The sequence below is a fragment of the Grus americana genome, chromosome 4, assembly GCF_028858705.1.
Source record: "Grus americana isolate bGruAme1 chromosome 4, bGruAme1.mat, whole genome shotgun sequence".
Taxonomy (NCBI): domain Eukaryota; kingdom Metazoa; phylum Chordata; class Aves; order Gruiformes; family Gruidae; genus Grus; species Grus americana.
Window position 1 is genome coordinate 35,420,852 of NC_072855.1, and position 23,864 is coordinate 35,444,715.

The 23,864-nt window shown below is 39.0% G+C and overlaps 1 protein-coding gene across 13 annotated transcripts in view; it reads left to right on the forward strand.

Annotated features, from left to right (window-relative positions):
* SORBS2 (sorbin and SH3 domain containing 2) overlaps window positions 1–23,864 on the forward strand; it is a 169,244-nt gene that overhangs the window by 138,231 nt on the left and 7,149 nt on the right. For 8 of the 13 annotated variants that reach the window (XM_054824388.1, XM_054824389.1, XM_054824390.1 and 5 more), the window contains 5 exons: window positions 6,728–6,816; window positions 9,069–9,115; window positions 10,440–10,554; window positions 10,651–10,779; window positions 11,768–11,971. In XM_054824388.1, coding sequence (XP_054680363.1) covers window positions 6,728–6,816; window positions 9,069–9,115; window positions 10,440–10,554; window positions 10,651–10,779; window positions 11,768–11,971 — 584 coding nt within the window. Of the gene's footprint in view, window positions 1–2,108; window positions 3,672–6,724; window positions 6,817–9,068; window positions 9,116–10,439; window positions 10,555–10,650; window positions 10,780–11,767; window positions 11,972–15,276; window positions 16,045–17,137; window positions 17,249–20,922; window positions 21,031–23,864 lie in introns of all 13 variants that reach the window. The other 5 variants (XM_054824383.1, XM_054824384.1, XM_054824385.1 and 2 more) reach the window with 5 other exon arrangements.

Below are 23,864 nucleotides of genomic sequence, written 5' to 3' on the forward strand. Positions count from 1 at the left end.
TTCACTGGGAGATGATTTACTATATGAAGCAACAGCTTGGGGTGTTTCGCGAAAGGCTAACTTGTTTATTCTTACGTGTGTAATTTTAAGCTGAAAAGCTGGATTTGTAACAAGGATTTTCCAGTTTCAACTGCTTATTCTAACAAAAGAAAATTGACTAAATAAAGACTATGATTTGTGCCACAACATATAAACCCATAGAGTTTATTAACTCCACTGTTTTTGCATTAGATTATTGTATTTTTAAAACTGTTTTCAGTATATACAGAAAGTAAATCAAGTCAAATAGCATACAAGATTAAGGATCTGTTTCCAGAATAGTAGACCTTTCAAATCTGTAGCTGATGTCTTAGACATTTTCAGTTATCAGGACCTAATTTAATCAAGCAAATATCCATAGTCTGATTTTTGATTTTGTAAATCCTTGAAGTATGTAGTACAGCATATACAATCTAATTAGCTGCTTCTTCCAAGTAACCCACCATTCCGTTACTGTTCTCCATGCCCCTCCGGAGCAGAGATAATTGAATCAGTTGTTGCTTTGGGGTTTTGGGGGGGGTTTTTTTAGCAGGCAGTAAAACATATGATGGAAGTAATATACAGAGTAATATCATATACATGTCTCCACCTGTTTAAGTTATTATTTAATTGCTGTATTTTGTAGCTATACTTTCTAAACAGGCTATAGCTGTATTGGGGACTGTATAAACCTTTGTTGTAAAAGTCATTTCCCACCGAAAAGAACATAATATCCAGGCTGCAACAAAGAAAAGCAGTAAGGCACATTAAGAGTGAAGAGATGGAAAAGCAAATGTATTTTAAACCCAGTGTTACAGCAGTAATTTAAAAAGTGGGTAACTCACCCCTGTGGCGTACCAGGCCAGGCACTGAAAAGTTAGTAAACTCCATTTACCTGCATTTACCCTTGACTATGCCACTGATAATGAGCACTTACCATGACCTAAACACTTCTGTGTTTGAAAGTCCTTCCCTTAAGAACATCTACCACAGCTAACTAACTTTTGGAAGGTGACCTAGCTGTGTCACTCTGTTCTCTCCCAGCATTAGGCAACCTACTAAGATGTTAATTTTTCTTGAAATTAACATTTTATGAAAGAAGCAGCACATTATGAGCTGTTTTATCGGCATGGATTTTGAACTGAAAAGTTTCAGTTTCTGATCCAGATTCAAGTTGTTGTTCTAGAAAGCAGATTGAGCTGTTTGAAGCGTGTGTCCTGAAGTGAATGTTGCCACTTGAGACAGCTTTTGAAAGTTCAGTGCAAGTATGAGAGACCAATTTTGTCTCCTAGTGACTTCTGCACCTAGCGTGCGTGTACATATATGTCTTACAACTTGCTTGAAAACTCAGGCTTTGTTATGGAAGTCAAGCTTAAGGGTGGTCGTTTCTTCTACATGCTGGTTAGGCTCAGTAACCTGTTACATCTTCCTTTACACCTGTATAGCAGTTCCTGAGCTGCTTGGTTCTACCCTCCATAAGCTGTAGCAACCACTCCCTTCAGTCCTACCACACAGGGGAAGAGTGGGGTACCTATGCTACCTGTGAACAACTCGGAGAAATTTCCCATTTGATCTTATACAGAGATTTATCTTTATCTTAATTATCTTAGAATATGCAGTTGCTGTGAACTCCCTGAGCATTATTCTGCTCAAAAATTCTGAACAGCTTCTTTCAGAATGCGCAGCTGGAAAAGTCAATAGTTGACTGAGGTCTAGATTTGTTGTTTGGCTTCATCTTTAAATCCTTTGCAGTTTTTATTGTCTGTTGACCTCCTTCAAAATCAATGTTAATCCTTGTTTTCTTATATTGCTTTGGCGGGGTGGAGGGGGTAACGTGTCCATAATTCATAAGGAATTCTTTCTGATGTTCAAATTACCATGAGTACATTTTTACAGCTGGAAAATAACTTAATTATTAGCTCTGCTGCCCCAGGCTTAGCAACCTATGTACTGACCTAAGTTGATAGATGAATTAATTGCTGTCTCTTTTCTAGTCTTTCTAATACTTACTGATGTTAATTCCAACTTTCTGAATCTTTTAATTTCTGGCAATGTCTCTTTTTTACCATGCTGCTCTATGGATTATAAAGGTGGGGATATTAGCAAAGTATATCCATCCCTTTTAAGTTATTCAGTGCACAACCACAACACCTCAAATGAATTAGATTACTGTAGCACTTACAGACAACACTTAGCTGTTCCAAACGATTCAAGAAGGGCAATCAGCCACAAGAATGGCTGGCAAATGACTCGTCAAAATGCAGAAGTCTGGAGCAGCACAGAAGAAACCACTTCTCCAAAGAGAAAATCTCGTAGCTGTGATGATCTGTTAACAGATGATCGGGATAGCTTTCCCGATGCCCAGGCCAAGTCTGAAAGCATGGGCTCTCTGCTGTGTGAGGAGGACTCCAAAGAAGTTTGCTCAATGAACTGGGCCTCTCCTTATGTTCCTGAGGGCCGTGGTAGTGGTAGGGCAAGAGTTCGTCACAGATCTGCACACGATGCCCCAGGTTTCCTAAAAATGTACAAAAAGATGCACCGCATCAATCGCAAGGACTTGATGAATTCTGAGGTGATTTGTTCTGTGAAGTCCAGAATACTGCAATATGAAAAAGAACAGCACAAAGGTATTCTTCAAGGCTGGAGAGAGTCTTCTACTGAAGAGGTGCCCAGAGACATGGTGCCAACCAGAATATCTGAATTTGAAAAATTAATCCAGAAGTCAAAATCAATGCCAAACCTAGGTGATGAAATGTTGTCAACTGTTACACTAGAGCCTCCTAAAAATGGCTTATGTCCAAAGAGGCGCTTTTCTATCGAATCCTTGCTGGAAGAAGAAAATCAAGGCAGACATCCCTCTCAGGTACAACGGAGCTACAAGTCTAAAACCCTGGTGCCAATTCATATTGAAGTGACCAGTGATGAGCCACAGCGATCGCATATGGATTTTTCAGACAGCGATCAGGATGGAGTGGTTTCTGACCTCAGTGACTTTATCCAGATAGAAGGTTCATCCTTTTGTAGTGAAAGTGACTTTGACCACTTTTCCTTCACATCATCGGAAAGCTTTTACGGATCAGGCCATCACCACCACCACCACCACCACCACCACAGGCATCTCATCAGCTCCTGCAAAGGGCGATGCCCAGCATCCTACACCCGCTTCACCACCATGCTAAAACATGAAAGGGCTAAACAAGAAACCACGGAAGATCCAAGGAGACAGGAAGCGGAATCTGGCCTCTCTAAGATAGCATTCCTAGTCAGTCCAGTGCCTTTCCGGAGGAAAAAAAGTGCAGCTCCGAAAAAACAAACTGAAAAGAAAAAATGCAAGTCATCTGTATTCGAAGCACTAGATTCTGCACTTAAAGACATCTGTGACCAAATTAAAGCTGAAAAAAGAAGGGGAAGCTTGCCCGACAACAGTATATTACACAGACTTATTACTGAGCTGCTTCCAGACATTCCAGAAAGGAATTCATCTCTTAAAGCTCTGAAAAAGAGTCCCATGCACCAGCCTTTTCATCCACTGCCTCAAGATGGTGCTATCCATTGCCCACTGTACCAGAATGATTGTGGAAGATTACCTCTTAGTGCCTCTTTTCCAGACATGGATGCAACTAACAACAATGATAGTGCACTGTGTTTCCAAGGTGGATTAACTTTCTTCCTCTATCCTCGTCATTTCCTTATCCAACCTTACTCCCTGTATTTCCCACCCTTTCTCATTCCATTTTGGTGTCATCTATAAGAAGCTTTCATCCCACAATGTTCTTAATGAAGGATGTCATTTTTACATAGGTGATGAGGATAGATAAATTTGCTGTCTATTCACAAAATACAGTAATCTGGACAACTGGACTAACAGTGTATTTCAACTAATAGATTATTAGTCCTATAAATTACAGTGGTGTTATTAAATTAAGCAATATGAGTTTTTTCCCCAAGAAAAAGACCTTACAGAAAGTGAATGCATGCATCAAAAGATGCTGGTCAAACAGAAAACAATATGCAGATAGCAGTTCCTTTATTATTAAAAAAAAAAAAAATCTGCATCTAAAATGTGTTGTACTGTATAGTTTTGTTACACGTAAGTGATAAAAATGCTGTTAATTCTGCCAATATCATATAAAGTTGGTTCTGTTTTCTTATGAAAATACACTGATTCTGCTGCTTAATATTACTTTTTGTGAATAGACCCTAAGGTCATTTTAGGAAGTTTCTATTTCCACTGTTCAAACCATACAATTTCCAATTTCTGTGGCAGCAAAACTAGTTCTTTGCGTACAATTTTAGTATATCTACAAAGTTTTGAGAAATTTCCTATCCTCTTAGAAGGGAAATTCTCAATAATCAACACTTGAATAAAATTGTCAGGGTGAGTAAAACTTTTTAAAAAGTCTGTCTTGACAGTGATCTGGCTTTAAAGTTACTACTTTGTGTTGTTCGTTGCTCTGCTTCTCTTTTTCTCAAAAAAATTGCTTGACCTTAAAATGTTTTTAAAGCTTAACCTCACAATATTAAAAGAAGCAAACTAGATTCATAGCAGGAGTGTACAAAGGTATATCCCAGATGATTTAGATTAATGTCTTTGGCAAGTCTGTAATTTATCTCTTTTTAAATGGTAACATTTCTGTGTTAAAGAATTCTGCTTCTAGACATACAGTCCTCTGGGACAGAGCATCTCTGAGAATTTAATGACATTACAAAGCTATTCTTGAAATCACAAACGAATGTGAGAGAGAATCTCTTTAATATATCAATTATGTAATATTTGATTAAACCCATCTTATCTTTAATCTCACATCTTCTTCTGTAACTTTTGCAACTAACACGCTAGTAAATATGTCTTTCAAGAGAAATCAGAATTAAAGCTGTTACCATCTCTTCTTAACTAGTTAAAACACACGTATTGGGAGCAGAGATTTTGGTAAAGAACAGGTAGAAAACGCAGTTCAGAATTCAGTTAGTCATACTTAAGGCCTGATCGTGATTAACCCTGGCAGGCAGTACTACACGATGAGGCTGAAGTTGCTGGAAATTGCGCTGGTCGCATATCACAGTTGTTAAATGAGACTTTTCCAGTCCTCAAAAATAAGGAAATCCACGGTGCAGAGTCAAACATGGATTCCTAATAGCTTCTGCAGCTATGAAGGAGCCTGGCATGGGGGAAGTGTTACGCTCTTGTCAACTTTAATTTCCCTAAAGTGGCATGGAGAATGAGTACAGCAGAATATTCCACTGACTTCCATCAGCAGCAGTCATGGCCAAGCTCTACTGGTAATGAAGCTTCATGTTTTGTTGGATCTGTGTGTGTCTCTTACAGCCACCATGCACACGGAGACCCCAAGGTCATAGCAAAAAACACTGAAAACTACCAATATTGACTGCATAAGGAGCTGTACAGAAATAAAGGAAATTGTTCTTCCTAAAGCTTCTGCATTTTCACTGATTCCCTCCCATGTCCTTCTCTGTCTGCTAGAGTTTAAATTAAAAAAGAATAGATGTGTTTGGAGGCATTATATCTTTAGGTTTATGCAGTGAGCATAGATCCTCCTTCACAGACACTTGCCATATCAAAAAATCTGTCCAGAACTGGGACATACTTGTTGGTGATGACATGCTTGTAACCAATGACATAAATAATACAATTATCTCTCTCTTTTTTTTTTTTTTTTTTTCCTCCAGTGTACTTATCAATAGCCTCAAGTTTTTGTGGCTTAGCCAGCAGCCCACTGGAGATAATTTACATCTTTCTTCTGTAAGACCCCAACATAATGGATGAGATGCTTTCAATTCTTTATTTTCCACTTGTACTTTTTTAGAAATATATGGGCTTGGTAGGAACAGGTTGTGTGAATGAAGTCAAAGGAAGACAAACATCCATCATATGTCTCCACTAGCAAGTATCACTGTGGCAAGTAGGAGACTAAAATAGTAAATCTCAGAAGTCAAGAGGCAGTTCATTTCATCCTCTGGTCTGAAAAAATTCCATTATATTTTCATTTCACATTGGCAACTTGCAGAGCTATAAAGAGTGCAAGATTTTTATTTTACTTTTATTAAAACATGAAAAGATGTATTCACCATCCTATAATAAACACTGGTAAACTGTGCTTTAGAGAAAAGCTGCCACATAGATTGGTGAGTAATGATTTGTACTCCATCTCTTAAAACAGTCGTTTTTATGAAATAACATCCTTTTAAATTCCCTTGTGCTGCCTAACACATGTCCCTGGTAAAGTAGAAATGCATCTTAGGTCACTTAGGAGGCAATAATTTTTCTTCACTATTTTCTCACTGAAGCATGCTTTAATCACGTTTTGTGCATGTCGTTATGTGTTTATGTTGTTGGCATTCCATAACAGTTCCTTGCAACCTGATGAAGTCCTGGTACTGCTGTCATACCTTCTATTTGGTCCAGTAGGGCTGCATCCCTTGGTACACTGAGGCATAATTTTGCTCTCTTGATCCTCTATCGTATATTCTTCTGCTGTGGATCAGAGGACAGCCTTTGCTTGAGAGTTAGTGTCTTTGTTTTCTTTAAAGGTGCACGTTAGCCATCATATCACGTGCTTTTCTTTCTATTAAAGGTAAAATAATAGATTTCAATATCTCTTCGCCCCCCTAAATGAAACCAAGCAGCATCATAGATTTGAATGGTTTTGTTTAATTTACCATAGTTTCACATAATTTCTGTTTTCAGTAGACCAGGAGTCTCCTGGAACCTATTCTTCTGCTTTCACTGATGTGGGACAATGTGCTACAAGGGAGAGAAGAGGAGCTACAGACAAGGAGGTAATGAAACAAGCCTAAATAATGCAGCAATATCCATATGGAAATGGTAATAGATCCAAGTCAAGATTTGTGTTGGTTTTAAGACACTCTAATGATACAGACCAAAGGAACAGTTACTTATCGTATCATCAGATGGGACAGCGTCTTCCTTTTTCATTAAGGAAATTGCTACTTCAAGAAAGTATCAATATCAAGCTTTGTAAGATAAACTGCTGCTTCTGTTTATGTTTAAATAGATATGGACATAAGTTTACTAGTCATTGATAGGCTCTGTGAAAGTTGACCAGAGTGGGTGTTTGTTTGGGACAGAGAAGACTAGCAGATGTGACTGGGGAAAGGCTCTGTTGAGAAATGGAGCATTACACAAAGAAACTGCCTCAGTAGTTTCAAAAAAGCTGTATTTCACCATTATTTTTGTTTAGAAAAAGCAAAAACACTGCTGTTAGTGTGTTAGACAAAACCGCTTATCCCAAAAGCAACCTCTAATTTCTGTAGTGGTTGGTGATTGTAATTATATACAGATTGCTTATATTAATGCTCTGGAAGAGGAAATGGAAGCAGGTGTACAACCTTTAAAGTAACACAAGTTTCACTGAAAAGAATACACAAAATAATGGAGTATATCATTCAGTATCTTAAGAATATTTCTAGATTTAGAACTGTAAATGTTCTTCAAACAAGCTTCAGGGGTTTTATTCAATCATAAAGTACATTTATATTAACCAACACCTACAGACCATGGGTTATTAATATTTTCCATTGATTTTTATAAAATATTGCACAAAATAATGGCAGCATAAGAGAATACTGTATTTTAATTTGCTAATATTTAAGTTTTTGCTCTAGACCATCTACCTTGTTAAATGGTGGTACATGTTAGAACTGGTTACAGGATCTGAATTCAAATCCACTTACACCCCACTGACATGGTTATATTGCTGCAATTCAGTTAAGAGTCTGGTTTCAAAAAGACTGCTCATTACAAAATGAAGGTTAAAAAAGTTCCAGGAGCCATATTGTGTGTTCCTGTTAAAGAATTCTGTGAAATCAAAAGTCGTCTTTCAGTTTGAAAATACATAAAATACACTACCAGCCATTCAAGCAAAGACAATGCTGTAGGTATGCTAAATTTGCTAGTCTTTAGATGGTAAGAATGGAGAGAACCCAGTCAAGAACATCTGGCCTGGAAGAATGGTAACATGCAAAACTTACAAGTGTCTCTTTTTATTCCTCTTATAAAAAGGTGTGCACCCTTACATCATTACAAATAACATCTCTCAGAAATAGCGTCATCAGGTCATTCTAATCACTAATATATCATAGAGAGAGACTTTTTTAAATGCAGCAAGCTGATCTGCGCAAGGACTTGCAGAGAAAGAGTAAATCACTTTACCAAATATCCTCACGTAATACTGCTCATCACTTCTTGCACCTTCCTCTGAAGTATCTCACGCTGGTTATCCGTCAGAGGCAGACACTAGATGAGGGAGGCTCTTGGATCAGATTACAGTTTGTGTTTTCAGCACAGCTTTGAAAACAGTGAAAGTATTGGTGTCAGCCACACAGGTGAGGAGAGGTAGGGATAGTTTACAGTTTTATTTTTGAAACAATATTTAGCTTACAGATACTTGGTGACCGAACATGATAAATACACGAAAGGAATGATATGATGTGATTGCCTGTGATAGCAAGAGAGCTGCACAGATGATTCACATCACTTCCAGTGCTGTGTTTCTCAGACTTTCTTAAAACAATGAATGTGATTATAGAAATGTAAAATATTCCCAACCTTTTCCAGCTGTCAGAGTGACTTTTCCTTTTTATATATAAGATGCCATGCAGTATTTGCAGTTGAAATTAGCCTAAAGATAACAAGTTTAACAAGACAGACATCTAAAGTATAAGAGAATATTAAGCATGTGAATTGCCGTTGTACCTAGAGATCTAGTTGCCTACAAGTCACGTAGGCATTTAGTTAACTTTTTTTACTTTTGTAGTTCTCTGAAACATAAAATTGCAAAGCAGTCTGTATTAAAATTTAGCTGCTATTTCTATTTTTAAAACACTAAGTCCCAAACACCTAGCTGCCTTAAAAAAAGGAAGCTGTGTATTTAATTGCCTGTTACTGCAAGAACTACTATAAGGCACATGTTCTTTTCTTTTTGGATCTTGGTCACCTGTTTAAAAGCTGAAACATGTTTACCATATAGTAATACTACCTGAATGTATTAATCACTTTGCCTGCTTTTCAGAAACTGCCAGCTAGAGCTGTATATGACTTTAAAGCTCAGACTCCTAAGTAAGTACTAGACTTTTGTTCATTTAAGAATTCATAATTCAAGAAAACTCACTCTAGCGCTTGTGGCAATTAACTGGTATTTTAGCCTGTTTCAACAGCAAATGCCATGGAAGCAGAGGACCCTGCTTGCCATCCCAGTAGTCTCTGCATTAGCAAACTGTGAGAAGTTATTTTGTAATAAAAATATCTTTAATTATTATATTCTCCATTGTATTTATTTGAACATGTAAATGGGTGTGCATCTTTTAGAGCATGGGTCCTGAGGGTCACCCACTGAACACTCTTCATTTGTTGTGAGTTGTGTTTATGTTATGCAAGGTACAGTGCTTAAAATACTGTCATAGATAGTGTGCTTATCAAAATTCTGTATAATGCTTCAGCATCTTCCTGTCTGTCTTAACATACACAGGCTCTCTGCAGGATGTGACTTGTCCCATACCAAGACAAACCACTGTGGTCCATAAGAAAAACAGAATCAGGATACACTGTTTTAGGACATGAGAGTGTCAAAGTAGGGTGCCTCTGTATTTCATTCCTGCTGTTGTTCTGATGATCCAGGGCATTCAAATGATCTTTAGATATGGCCAAACATTGACACTTGAATTACATTAGCTGTGTCTGGTAGAAAACTCACAACTTGAATTATCAGAACAGCAGATTAGCTCTTGAAAAACGAAATGGATGACACAGCAAAGAACTCCCAGGCCAGGATCTGAAAATGTTCTTACTGATTTGGATAATTCTCTTTTTTTGGTATCTAACATTAAGCATATCACAGGCCCTGAGTAGAGAAATGTTGAGATCATAACCCTGCATTCTCTGTGCTTCTGAACAGCTGTCTTGAAAGAAAAATGCATAGAGAGCGCAGAAGCATGCCAAGCTGTGCTGCTGCAAAAAGGTAGTAATAGGCCATAGAGACATTGATATATTCTATACTTTTCCCTACTGATTTCATAAAGAACACCAAATACCCCTCAGGTGCCTGTCATAAAAGCAGCATCTAAATAGGTGATCTAAAAGACAGCATAGGGTCTGCATGCAAGTATGACAAGTGCTCTGGTAATAGCTAGCAATACTTCCTTGGAATCACAGTGTAAAACAGGCCTATATAAAATACGGAGAGTACCTGGGATCATAAGTGGGATTCATTTTATTTTATATGGTATAATCAACTGGTAAATGCACTGCAGCTGTGACACTTTTTCTTCAAATGTTCGGTTGGTACACTCTGTTTCGGTTCCAAACTGCAAAGATCTCAGAAACTCTGTAGGTAGAGAAGTTAAATGTAAAGCTTAAACATCTGATCTGAATAAATTTGTTACAGAGAGCTGTCCTTTAAGAAAGGAGATACTGTCTGTATCCTCAGGAAAATTGATCAAAACTGGTATGAGGGTGAGCACCATGGAAGAGTTGGAATATTCCCGATTTCTTATGTTGAGGTTTGTTCTCTGTTTTAATTCCTTGAATTAGTTTGGGTAATATGTCCAAAAACTGCATGGGGATGATGACAACCTGTATTTTTTCTTTTTCCTTAGAAACTTTCTCCCCCAGAAAAAGCACAACCGGCCAGGCCACCTCCCCCTGCACAGATTGGAGAGATTGGAGAAGCTATTGCCAAATACAATTTCAGTGCAGACACAAATGTGGAGTTATCACTTAGAAAGGTACAGTATAGAACTATCTTTATCAAAAGTGTCTGCTGCTACACAGAATTAATCTATAGGTACATACTGTACTTCAGTGCACTCTGCATTCAAACCTGGGAGTAGTTTGATGATTTATTTTTTTAAAATTCCCTTTTCTGCTTATTATGGTGGTGATAATCTTGAAACCCCAATTTTGGTTTGTTTTTAAAAGTTAACTTGCACTGGTTTTCTTTTGTTCCATCCCACTAAAGATAATTCTAGGGTACTCCACAAATCAACTACAGAAACAAAATTACAGAAACCCAAGAGAATGCAAAACTAATAGGGAAGGATTTGTTGTAAAAAGCATATCATGTAAACCAAAGGAGGGGGTAGTTCATGAAGTTTGTCCACAGAGAAAAGTTTGAATAGAAAGTTGGTATTTTCCATTTCAGTGGCTAAGCTGTCTAAAAACTGTAAGGGAGCCACTGCCCATCTTTTTTACACAGGAAAGAAGGCACTTCTTTCGCTCATCTTTTCCATAAATTCATTTTTTAACTTTCTACCTCCACTTATTCCAATTTTACTGCTAACAAAGCACTTGTATGGATTTCATTGTTTAACTTTTATCACTTTTTTAAGGAAAAATGGGCATAGCAGTCCCTATTGCATATTACAGTTAGGGTGTTAGCTAGTAGTTTGGCCAACACTTAAAACAGGTTGTGTTCCAAAGAAAAGTGTAAATGTTAATCCCCCAATCAAGAGTAGGAGATTACATGAGATTCCCCTCTGACAAAAGAATAGCATTTGCAGTCCGTGACTAGCCCCCCATTTTGCTGGAATGGTAGTTGTATACATAATGGTTATCATAAATGGGGGGAGAAATGTGAAAATGGAGACGATTCTCAAGACTGATGGGAAACAGCACTGCAGGGAAAATAATACTATGTGTTAAAATAATATCTGCTATTAAAATAATTAACTTGCAATGTATCTGCTGATAACTCATTTTCATAATGCATTTCAGGGTGACAGAGTAATTCTTCTTAAGCAAGTTGATCAAAACTGGTATGAAGGTAAAATACCAGGAACCAACAGACAAGGCATCTTCCCTGTTTCCTATGTAGAAGTCATCAAAAAGAACGCTTCAAAAAGTGTTGATGACTACCCTGATCCTCCGATACCCCAAAGCTATTCTAGTGACAGAATACACCATTTAAGTTCAACTAAGGTAAGGATTTTTTTAATCTTTGCTATCACCTCTAGAGTGGGTTTAGAAAGGACTTTTTTGAATTTCAGAATTTTTTTGTTAAGATAATACATAATTTATGCATCAAGTACACTACCTTTTCTTTCCCCCATAGTTAGAATTGCGTTACTAACTTGCTATTAAAGTATTTTAATAGCTGAGCGTGTCTTACATTCTGCCAGGTTTTTTACTCTTTTCTTTATTAGCTATTACATTATTGAGAGTAGGGCCAGGCAAAATTTGGGCAGAAAAATCAAGCCAACAGAACAAAATTTATTTGAGAATTTTAGGCAGAATTTGAGCATTAAGGATATGTCTAGCAGACTTTTCATAGTGCAGCATGAAGACATTCCCATAACACAGCTGTCCTAAAAGCCTGCAGGTCCATAAGTACGCAGAGGGCAAAAGAGGGCAGCTTGCATGGGGACACAGCTTGCCAAGACCAGTTCTGTGCCTTTCAAAGTGAAGGAGAACAGCTAATGGTTCTGTACGATAACCTTCCTCCTTTGGCCATTCACACTCTAGAAGGAGGCTGTTGGTAGAACAGAGGTTCTTTGGAGTGGTACGACAACAGTGACAGTATTGTTTCATTTAGTAGTGAGGGAAATGTCATCACATGGTCAACGAGCTTGGATTCAGACCTTTGTAGTTGTAATTTTTCACGCCAAATATCTGTCATAGGATCTGAAATCTTTTCCTTCCTAGTCTGTATAACCACTACAAATCATACTACATGATGTTGCAAAAATATTCCTGTATTCTGATTTATCATTCACTCGTGAGATTTCAGTCACCTGTCCAGGGAACATAACCTCTTTGGTAGTGATAGACACTTAGAAAGTCTCTGCAGGCAAACTGTGGTTAGCATTAATGTATTACTGATGATTTTGAATGCTCAAGATGGAAACTTTTCTAAATCTTCCTCTTTATCTTTGTTGTTTATCTCTTCAGCATGGGCAGTGGGTTTTGTGTGTAATTACAAACATCTTATCCTGCTATTAATCTTTATTTGTTTCAGTTGGTTTTGCCCCCTTTTCTACTTTAATATACTTGCATACTGGTGCTCATTTAGGTGCTTCAACTTTGAGATAAGTTAAGTTCCACATTTACTTGCAGCTTTGGGGACAGCTAACAAAAGGTGTCATTTATAGACAACAGTGGCCTCTGAAAATACCACTTACAACTAAATAGTATTAGCTGGTTTTGGATAGTTGCTAGAACAGGTCTTGTCTGGTTTTCCAGGATGTGTTACAGCAGAGAACGAGCTCCTCTCTCTTCAATTGTTGAATTGAAGCAGCATCAAATTCTGTAGCTGCAGACTGAGGTCCTCATAAGCTACAGCCCCTTATTTTTACAGGAATCCAGAGGTCCCTGAAGCAACTTAGGTACTATGTGTTATGGAGCTGTGTCTCTATATTTTGAGGTGCCTCTCTCCCCATTTTCTATGGAGCTGGCTTCTCTCTAAGGCATCCTGCAGCTAAAGCTGGTGTTTGTGTATCCCCTATAACCCTCGTTGAGCATAGGTGATGGTTCAGAGCATTTACATTCAGATTACAAAACTGTCCTGCCACTATTGTTAAGTTGGTTATTATTAAATTAGTTGGGGGGGGGGGGGGGAGTGGAAGAAGCCTTCTTTGTAACATAGGAAACTTTTGCAGTCATCTGGTTCTAGCATAAGTAAGAAAAAAAAAATTTAAAAAGAGCCTCTAGTGACACTGTTAAACAGACATATTGTTTCTTAATACAACTGTATTCAGGAATGGCAATACCATGTAAGACGACATCTTGTTGCTGACTACCTAAAAGGAGTTTAGCAGTCCTGAATGTGTTCTGGAGTTTACCACAATTACAGATGCCACTTTTCTTATTCCTTTGGGGTTTTTTAGTGTGTATCACTCCTTGTTGCTAGAGCAATTGCGCTAAACTTCTCTGGCCTAATGGCAATAAAAATCAGTAAGCTGTACAAGTCGGGAGCAAGCTTTGCTCTCCTTAACTTGGCCTAGACCATCTATATCTTTAGCTCTAATGCAGCCACAGGAAACTAAAAATGGCCATGTCTCCTCGGCAGTATTATTGGCCTTAAAACCACAGGTTAGAGGCCCTTGTTCAAGAGGAAAGATGAGGGAAAGAGACTGAGTATTGCTTATAACAGCCTAGCTCTGTTTTAGCAGACTGCATTGTTATCAGTCTATAGACTATAACAAAGGTTTGTCTAACTATAAAATAAAGCTGTTTGCCTCAAGAAAACTCAAGCAGAAGGTAAGTAAATTAACCTTCCTATTCTGTGGCATTAATTTAGGATTTTGAAATTATTTTCTTATTCTAGAGTAATACTTAAAGTCTAAAGTAGTCCAGATGCATCTAATTACTCTGGATAATTCTAACAATGAGATCAAAATATTTTTCATTCCATTTTAATTTTGAGGATTGATAGTAACAAAAATGCATTTTCAGTATTTACTGAAGCAATGGATATCTACTGATGCTGTGTACGTATGACTCACCAGTCTCTCATTCTTACAAAAGGACATTTCTTTTATGAGAAGGATACTTCAATCAATGTTATGTAACGGTACTCAAAATATACTGCTGTGTACTGTGCTGTTACTATTTTAAGAGCATTGTTGACTGCCTACATTCAATTAGAATTGAATGTACCTTTCACAGATGTTGATGTCATTTTGAACTAATAGGATTACTTTTGAAGAAAAATGCATTCTGTAGCTGCTCATGCCTTAATAAAAGTATGCTATGTATTAAAGATGTTTCTTAAGCATGTCCGCAGAAGTACTAAGTAGAAGTAGTAACATTAAGATAATTAGAAATCACCTCAGTTGTTTTAGTTTAAAAGAAAGAAATACTTAATGGCACCTGAAGTGTACTTCTGAAAATACTATTCTCAAAATAACAGCAATGGTTTGGGGAAAATTACATTAATATTAATTGTATGATTTAATGACCTGTGACAGGTTCGCTAACAGTGCCATAAGTAACATAACTTCAGCAGATCAAGTGCAGGTTGTCTTCATGAATGTAATGATTCAGATCTGTCTTAATGTTTGACATTTAAGCCCCAAGCCAGAACCTGATACAGCTTCATTTTTCACATGTCTTTCCTGCTGTTCTGATTCATGTAGTAATGATTTCAGACACCCGTGCTCACTGAAATGATACCCTGTAATCCAGATGATGGCACAGACACTTTTCTTTTCCAGTCTACCCATACCCTACTTCTCTGTCATGCTTATTTATTATTTAAATTCCCATGTTTTTCTTATTTTTTGAAGTTGCCTTCCCAAGCACTGTCCCCACTTTCCAGACACCTTTCCTCCTCTTGGTCACACATTGATCAAAAGATTCTCCAGGCTGCCACTAGTGACTGGTTTTCAAGGACTGTTGGTTTTTCACCTTCAAGCGTGCGCATCTTACCTCCTTCACCATCTCCAGACAGTTTTCTTTGTGACTTAGAAGAACTCAATTCTTTGGCATTAACAACATCCCAATCTGTAGCAATCTCCCCAAGTAATAGCATTCACCGAGTTACGGCTGATCACCTTATTCCAAATACAGAGATCTCTCTCAACTCTCCTACAGCTCTTCCTCTGCCCTTTCTTGTATCTACCTCTGTCTCATCTTCAGCCAGTTCATCTCATGACATAGCATGTAAGCATACCAGCAGCAGTACCAAACCAGGAAAAGATAAAGGCTCTTCAGTTACCGAAGTACCCAGAGACTTGTCAGATACTACGAGAGAAGGTGAACAGGTTGGCACTACCATCCCTTTGCCACGTGAAGGTGGCTCCATCTCTGGAGTGCTATGTGCAATTGCTGAAAATGAAGAGGAAATCCATACTGCAGATCTGTCAGTTAATATAGGGGACCAGTCAAAGTCTCAAGAATCAGATTTCTATGGAGAAGCACAAGACACAACAGAAGAACTGATAGGACTCTATATAGAGGAGGATCTGGGACATGACAATTTAGAATCCCCAATAGCAAGTGGAGGAGACTCCATGGTATGTTATGAAGGATGCACTTCACCAAATATCGATAAGGTATTTTAATTTCTGAAAAACCTGGCTTTTGTGTTCAGATAGCTTAGTCTAATTATTCTCTGCCTTGTCTTGTGGTTACATGTTTGTATTGTGCACAGGCACAGTTTTATACTATTGCATTAGATAAAAGTTGTCAGTGTCAGGGGATAGTCCCTTCTCAGACGCAGGTGTAGACACCAGTGTAAGTTCTATGGTGTATGAATTCTGCTGGTCCTTTCCCTTCTGTCCTTGTTAGCTGCCATCGAGCTTGTGATGCGAAAAGCCAGTGAACCATTTTCCTCACTGGCCTGTTACATGCCGCCCTTTTGGGCCAGAGGCCCCAGCAAGCAAATGCTATCAGCAGCCCTCAGAGGGAGGGACGTGCCTCCTGCAGAGACTCAGCGGTTTGTACTTCACATGTGTCACATTCTCGTAACTGAGTCTACTATAAATATATCAGCTGGTGAATGTGACTAGTAATAACAGATCAGATTGTGTTTGGCAGTTCAACAAATGCTCCCCCCAGTTCCTCTTTGGGACAGTAAAACATTGAACTCTTCCAAATGTGCCGTAGCCATTAAATGCCACGATAGTGCTACACAGTTTGTGTGGTTTCTAGGCAAAGTTTTACAACAGATTTTTTTTCTGTCCAGCATTTATTTCTGTTCAGGCAGTTGCTTTGGCTGGCACATGCAAACATGTAAATCAGATACTTAGGACAATATGTTTTAGGCCAAATGTGAAACTAGTTAATTAGAAGGATTTTGCAGGCTGCCTCTACCCTTACTTGACCAGAAAAACACAGGAGAAAACCATAAGAATAGAGGTGAAATCCACTGCCACAAATAGAAACTTGTTTTCATTTCTAAGGGAAGAATTTTCTTCCAGAATAGTAGACTGACTGATAACAAAATTAGCATCACGTTTCTGACTGTTCAGGTTAGTTACGTGACTCCTTATTGGGCGCATTATATCCTTCACAGCTAGTTTTATAGCACAATTACGTCTCATTTTTTCTTAAACATTTAAGCCAGCTCTACTTTCTGTGGGACTATCAGGAGACACTGATCCGCCTTTCCATCTTTCTTCTAATCTTCCATTTCACTCGGCCAAGGCAACAACTTCTCCCTCTGTTCCTACAACATCCCCATCTACTGCTTCTCTCTCACCTCCTCTCCTTTCTAAACCCTTACATCAGCAGGAGAGAGACTCACCAAAGTTAAAGGTAACTGCACCTCTTGAGTATGGATTGTTGCAAATCTTTATGTATGTTTAACTGCAAGGCTAACACTGAGTTTGATCTTTTCAGATGTATTGTTTCCTTTACTAATATTAAATAACATAGCGCATGGAGTATTAAGCTAGGCCTTCTTCAAATGAAACACAAGGTAAAACTATAACCATTATGATACGATAAAATAGCTTAAGGAGATAATAGTGACAGGAAAGTAGAAAGCCTTCAACTCAATTTCAAGTCATTACCAGGACATTTACTTAATGGAAAGAAACTGAATCATATCCAAGTACACTGAAACCAAGTAACATTTGTAGTTAAAAATTGTTTTCAGTTTTGTAGTGGGTTGACCCTGGCTGGAGGCCACTCTGTCACCCCCCTCCTCAGCTGCACAGGGGAGAGAAAATATAACGAAAGACTCCTGGGTTGAGATAAGGACAGGGAGAGATCACACACCAATTATTGTCACAGGCAAAACAGGCTTAACTTGGGAAAATTAATTTATTACCAATCAAATCAGAGTAGGGTAATGAGAAATAAAGCCAAATCTTAAAACACCTCCCCCCACCCCTCCCTTCTTCCCAGGCTCAACTTCACTCCTGATTTTTCTCTACCTCCTCCCCGCCCAGCAGCACAGGGGGACAGGGAATGGGGGTTGTGGTCAGTTCATCACATGTTGTCTCTGCTGCTCCTTCCTCCTCAGGGGGAGGACTCCTCACACTCTGCCCCTGCTCCAGCATGGGGTCCCTTCCACAGGAGACAGTCCTCCACCAACTTCTCCAACATGAGTCCTTCCCAGGGGCTGCAGCTCCTCACCAGCTGCTCCAGTGTGGGTCCCCCACGGGGTCACAAGTCCTGCCAGCAAACCTGCTCCAGCCTGGGCTCCTCTCTCCATGGGGCCACAGGTCCTGCCAGGAGCTTGCTCCAGCGTGGGCTTCCCCCAGCATGGGCTTCCCACAGGGTCACAGCCTCCGTCAGGTGCCTCCACCTGCTCTGGCATGGGGTCCTCCATGGGCTGCAGGTGGAATCTCTGCTCTAGTGCCTGGAGCACCTCCTGCCCCTCCTTCCTCACTGACCTTAGTGGCTGCAGAGTTGTTCCTGTCATATATTCTCACTCCTGTCTCCGGCTATAATTGCTCTTGTTGTTTTTTTCCCCACCTTCTTAACGCTGTTATCCCAGAGGTGCTACCACCATCACTGGTGGGCTTGGGCTTGGCCTTGGCCAGCAGCAGGTCCATTTTGGAGCCAGCTGGCATTGGCTCTGTCGGACATGGGGGAAGCTTCTAGCCCCTGCTACCAAAACCTTGCCATGCAAAATTCAAATACAAAATACAAATTTCAATCCAAACCCTGGGAGAAGAGTCATAAATTTCACAATAAAGCACCACTGCAGAGGATCATGTTCTAAATACCAATTCTGTTAGTCAAGGACTGGACAAAGATCATCCCCTCGTCAAGACAGCACTTTGTATCAGCATTGCAGCTCTGTGGCAGAAAAATGAAATCTGGAAAGTTGCTCTAAGGCAAAGTCAATTCCCAGTGCAGTTTAAACCCCAAGTCAGCTTCCAGTGCTGACTTCCAGAGAGTCCATTTGGTCATGAAAAGGAGAAAAAGTAACGTAAAAAGTTTGAGAAACTGTCCTAGAAAAAGTGATCATCTATGGCAAAAAAAAAAAAAAAATTTTTTTAAATCTACCATGTCTTAAAAGGCGTATTCATGGAAAACCCTGACATGATGGACCTAAAGAAGTCTTAAAGCCCACCAGATCTGTTTGGGTTTTTTCTGAAGTAGTGAAGAGACATAAGGATTCTTTCTAGGGCATGAACCTGTCACAGGCTTGGGTATGTTTCACCTCAAAGAAGGGTTAAAACACAGTATTGCATTTGTTTCTGCAACTTTGAATAATTTTTCAGTTGTGCAGTGCTTTTGATGAGTACTTTTTGCTTAGCCTAACTGACAAAATTCAGCAAATTCCTCATCTACACTGAAATTCTTTTTAGGTGACCTGCTATTCCTTGCCCTTGTTTGAGCAAGGCATGTTAATCCCAGCTGAAAAGAAATAGAAGGAATATCTGTTTTGAGAGTTAAAAGATCCACTCCTGGGAACCTCCTAGACAGTGTGCTGCTCTTCACCAGGCATGGCAGGAAGCAAGACACCAAGTAACCAAGGGAGGTGATGCCATCTGACAGCCAAGGGTCTGAGTACTGAGAAGAACCAGAGGTCTGGGGGCTGTTACAGAGTTCTACCTCTTAATTATGGTTTTCAAACCATTTCAAATCTAGATTATTCCTTTAGAAACTTAATCACTGTAGACTTACCTATTTGAAAAATTATCAAAATTATTAGATACACTCCTACCAACAACAGATTTATTTGCAGAATATTTCCAAAAATGAGATGAAGATTTGTTTCCTACCAAAGGTAGGCAAACTTTTTTCAGCAGTCAACACTGACTACATTGCCAGGAATAGAGAGTTGCATTAAAATAAGCGTAGCCCGGTTTTGGCTGTCATCATTTCTTGCTACTTAGTCTACAGGCTGTACTTGAGAAGGACAGACAGTTCCATCCTCTTCTCTTTGTGCCTATTGTCCATGCTTAAAGTCTCCTCTCAACTGCTACAGCTGAAAGAACATGAGACATTTCCAGGACTCAAATATCACAAGTGAAGGGAGGTTCTTCAAAGAATTATTGAAACTGTACACTGATACTTTGCTAATTTTTGTTGATGTAAAAATACATACGGATACGTGTGTATATAGATATTTAGGATGTGGCTCAAATCTAAAGCATGACCAGGGATTTGGGCAGTAGAGTACAAGGAGCATGGGTGGGAAGCATCACTTTGCTCCATGGTGGTGAGAGGGATGTGTCCTCCAAAGGAAAAACTGCTGAAGAGACTTCACACAGAGAAATGCTGATGTGTTCCTGCCCCCTTGGCCTCCCTTGGTATCTTTTTTTGTGTGATGCACCCTCTCAGCTCCTAAGAGGGGGCTGTTGTTCTGTCTTGCCACATTCTACTGGCAAACAGTCACAAATAGCAAAGAAAAGGTTTCTAGTGTCAGTGCTCCTCTCACATTTCCCCCCCCCCCCCCCACGACTCACCCCTGCTCCTAAGAATTCACATTTGCTGCACACACACCCCCTTAAGAGCTGAATTCTAACAAATACTTAGCTGATTTATAGCGATGTTAACAAAATGAGTATTTTTCCTTGAAGTACTTTCCATCAAGTATTTACTTGCTTTCTAAATGCAGATTTAAAGTCCATGTTCTATTTAACAGCAAGGAATTACAACATTTGTCATTAGTATTTCTAAGATAGTATTTCTGCTCTGTGCTGTTGAGCTTTTCTGTTAACTGAGCTACTTCAGTGGCTACACATGCAGTAACTGTTCTTACTCCAACTGCATACACTGTGCGTGATTAATCTTTTAACTGTAATGTGTAAGGGCATGTGCCAGGGCATCAGAACCTTGGAAAAAAGATACAGTGGCAACAATGAAAGTACCAGATACTTACAGTACCATTGTTTGCACCTGTAATACACTTGCTTTTTGTTATCCAGAAAAGCATGTCCAGTTTGCATGTCTGAACGAAGCAACAAAAACCCCAAGCTGCTTCATTCTTAAGCTCTCACTTGACACAGTTTTTGTGGTTTTTCTAGGCTAATTTAAAGAGAGAGATATTTGTTATGGGTAAACCTCCTCGTAGCCCAGTGATGACTAAGAGATCCTGCAGCTCACCGGTCAGAGGTCACAGCTATTCACACAGGGTATGGTACTGGATGCCCAGTGTGCAGTAATAGCATTTCCATAGAAAAGGAGCTCAGTGTCTAGTCTTTCAGTATTTTGCTTTTGCCCGAGTGTCTCAGTACTATCAGTATGCCGTGTTTTCTTCCTGTTGTGTTTCTGTGCTATGGCTGAGTAAAGCCAACAGGTCTGTGTGTGTGCCAAAACTTGTTGTATAAATCCATTAGTGTATTGTATCTCTGCAGTACTGCATAGTATTTCCAGTGCTACAAGATATAAGAGACCAAAGTTCTTTAGATTTAGCCTGTTTTCTTCTAAATTACTCCTCTTGTTTCAAAGCATTGCTAGTTTATTAAAATTACAGCTTCTAAGAGTCAAAAACATATACTTCATTGCATGTATGCAGGCTTTTGTATACAGGCAGAGTTCTTGGGTTTGAATCCATGTCCTTTTCAAAATGTTTTGTTGCTACTATCTTATGTTCACTCAATACTGTCAACTTGCCAATTTATCCAAGCCCTGTTATTCCTGTCATGCTCTATAGCCTTTCCCTTCATATCTGTAATACAACAGTAACATAACTGTAACAATTTTACCTAGCCAGAAAGGCTGATTGTTTAGAGTTTGCATGTGTATGGCTCAAAAAGGTGATCTAAATTGGGGGGGTGTTTTAAAAAAAACCCTAAACTATATGAGAGTAGGAATTTATGGGTTATATTTTACTTTCGGTTTAGCACTAAATTATTCTCTGCATCAGATTCTTAACATTTGGCTCTTAAAACTGATAACAAGATGAACTATTTTCCATGCTGTTGCTGCTGATTTTAGGTTATCATCTTTCTGGTGGGTCCCTTTTTAAAATTTGAACTTTAATTGAAGATATGCAGGTGTGCGCAACTTTCAAAGTCTTGGGTTTTTGGCACATCTCTGGTTACTATCAGATATGGGACGGTGGTTTCTTCATCACCGAAGACAGACAGTTCAATCATAGGAAGGCCAGGATTCTTGTAGCAGCAGACCAATGCCATGCCAAAGAAAAATCCAACTGGGAATAAGATCCATGGATTAAGCCTTGTTTCAATTTTGCATGTTACTCCAAATGAGTGGCATGTTATCAATATATGAGAGGACTGTATTGGTTAATGTTTAGTGCATTTATGACTTTAATCCCAAAACTACAAGAGCACACATTGTACACTTAATTTGCATGCTCAGGACTATATAAAACTATATGCAAGCGCATATCAATCATGCATGATAATTAGGTGTACAACAGGGACCATTGACTTGACTGCACACTTTTTAATGTTTTGGGGATCAGGTCCTACAATTTTTCACATCAAACAGGATAGTGTAGTGCACTGAGTTGTAGTTGAAAACTAGAAATCCTGAGCACCAAGAGCTACCGATAGGGTGATGCATTTCGTGATCTCTCTTGAGCACAATTAGCCAGACCTTGCAACAGTCCATTCCAACCAATGCCACTCTATGTGGGAATGAGAGCTTAGGGAAAGAAGATGGGGAGAAAGCTTCTTGATGTCAGCTGGGGTACTACTGAGGAACACCTTCAGATAGAGAGCAAGCACCAAGGTCCCCATGTTCAGACATAGCACAATTACTACTTCACCTTAGTTTTCCCAGATTCTAATTCCATCCAAGTTTTCTCTGTAGCAATAACAGAGTTGAAAATCTTCACTCACCTTGATTTTCTATCATCTGTTTCTACAGTAGTTAGTTAGCAATAAAATGTTTTAAAACATTGAAGCATATGCAGAAAAAGAAGATAATACTGACCTAATTTTTTCCTGGCTCAAAGCATTAAATCATTTTTAGTATTGTTTAGGACATTGACTTTTATTGTTTGCAAGCAAAATCCTTAACTTAGGTTGAATTCTCGTGCATCTCTGACTACCTTTGGCATTCAGCTCAGTTACGGACCTGATGAAAGGTTAACAGAGAATAAGGTCAGATTCCAATCCAAACACCAAGCAATCTGCCCAGTGGAATATTCTCTTCTTGCTTGACAAGCCAGCTGTTGAAGAGGGCTTACTGAGAACTGAAATGTCTAATTTGCAATCTTTATTGTTGGATTCTTAGTAAAAATTATCCGTCTGTCTTGTACACTGGCAGAGGAAAGTTAAATGAGGGAGCGAAGGGAGTCAAAGAGTATAAACATGTTTTTGGACTTCGAAAACCTCTTTCCCACCTAGCTGTCATTCATATGACTAAAGTTCTGTAATCTACCTGCCTGCATCTTTAGGCAGGTTTTTAAAATTACACTCTACACTGTAAAGATAAAGAATGTTCACAATATTTTCTGCATGTACACAAACAAACACGATGAAAAGAAATTTAACAACTTCAATTTCATCTGGAGATACTGGGAGGGGCGGAAGAAAAAAAAAAGAAAAACATAACGTGATTTAACATTCAATTAATATCATCAGGCTGTGTGATGTTTACCACGGCCTTCCTCATGAAAGATTGTGTCATCCTCAAGAGTAAACCGAGGCAAGATGAACTGAAATAGTGAAACCTGGTACAGAGAAAACCATGGAGCAATAAGACAAATCCCATGGCTTCAAGATCAGGTTGCAGTTTACTCAATTCAGGAAAGAAAGTGCTGTGAGCCGTGTCTGATACCCACACTCCCAAAACAAATATGGTTCCCAGACTTCTATCAGACTGTCGGTCTCTACAGCACAACCATAGGGCATCCTCAGTCAACAGCGAATATGATCACTGCTCACATCAAGAGCTCTCCCAAGCAGCTGTTCCTGTGCTGTTCCTGGCCCCAGCCAGATTCTAATCGGTACAAGTCAATGTCTTTCTAAGCAGAATATGGTTTCTGTAGGAG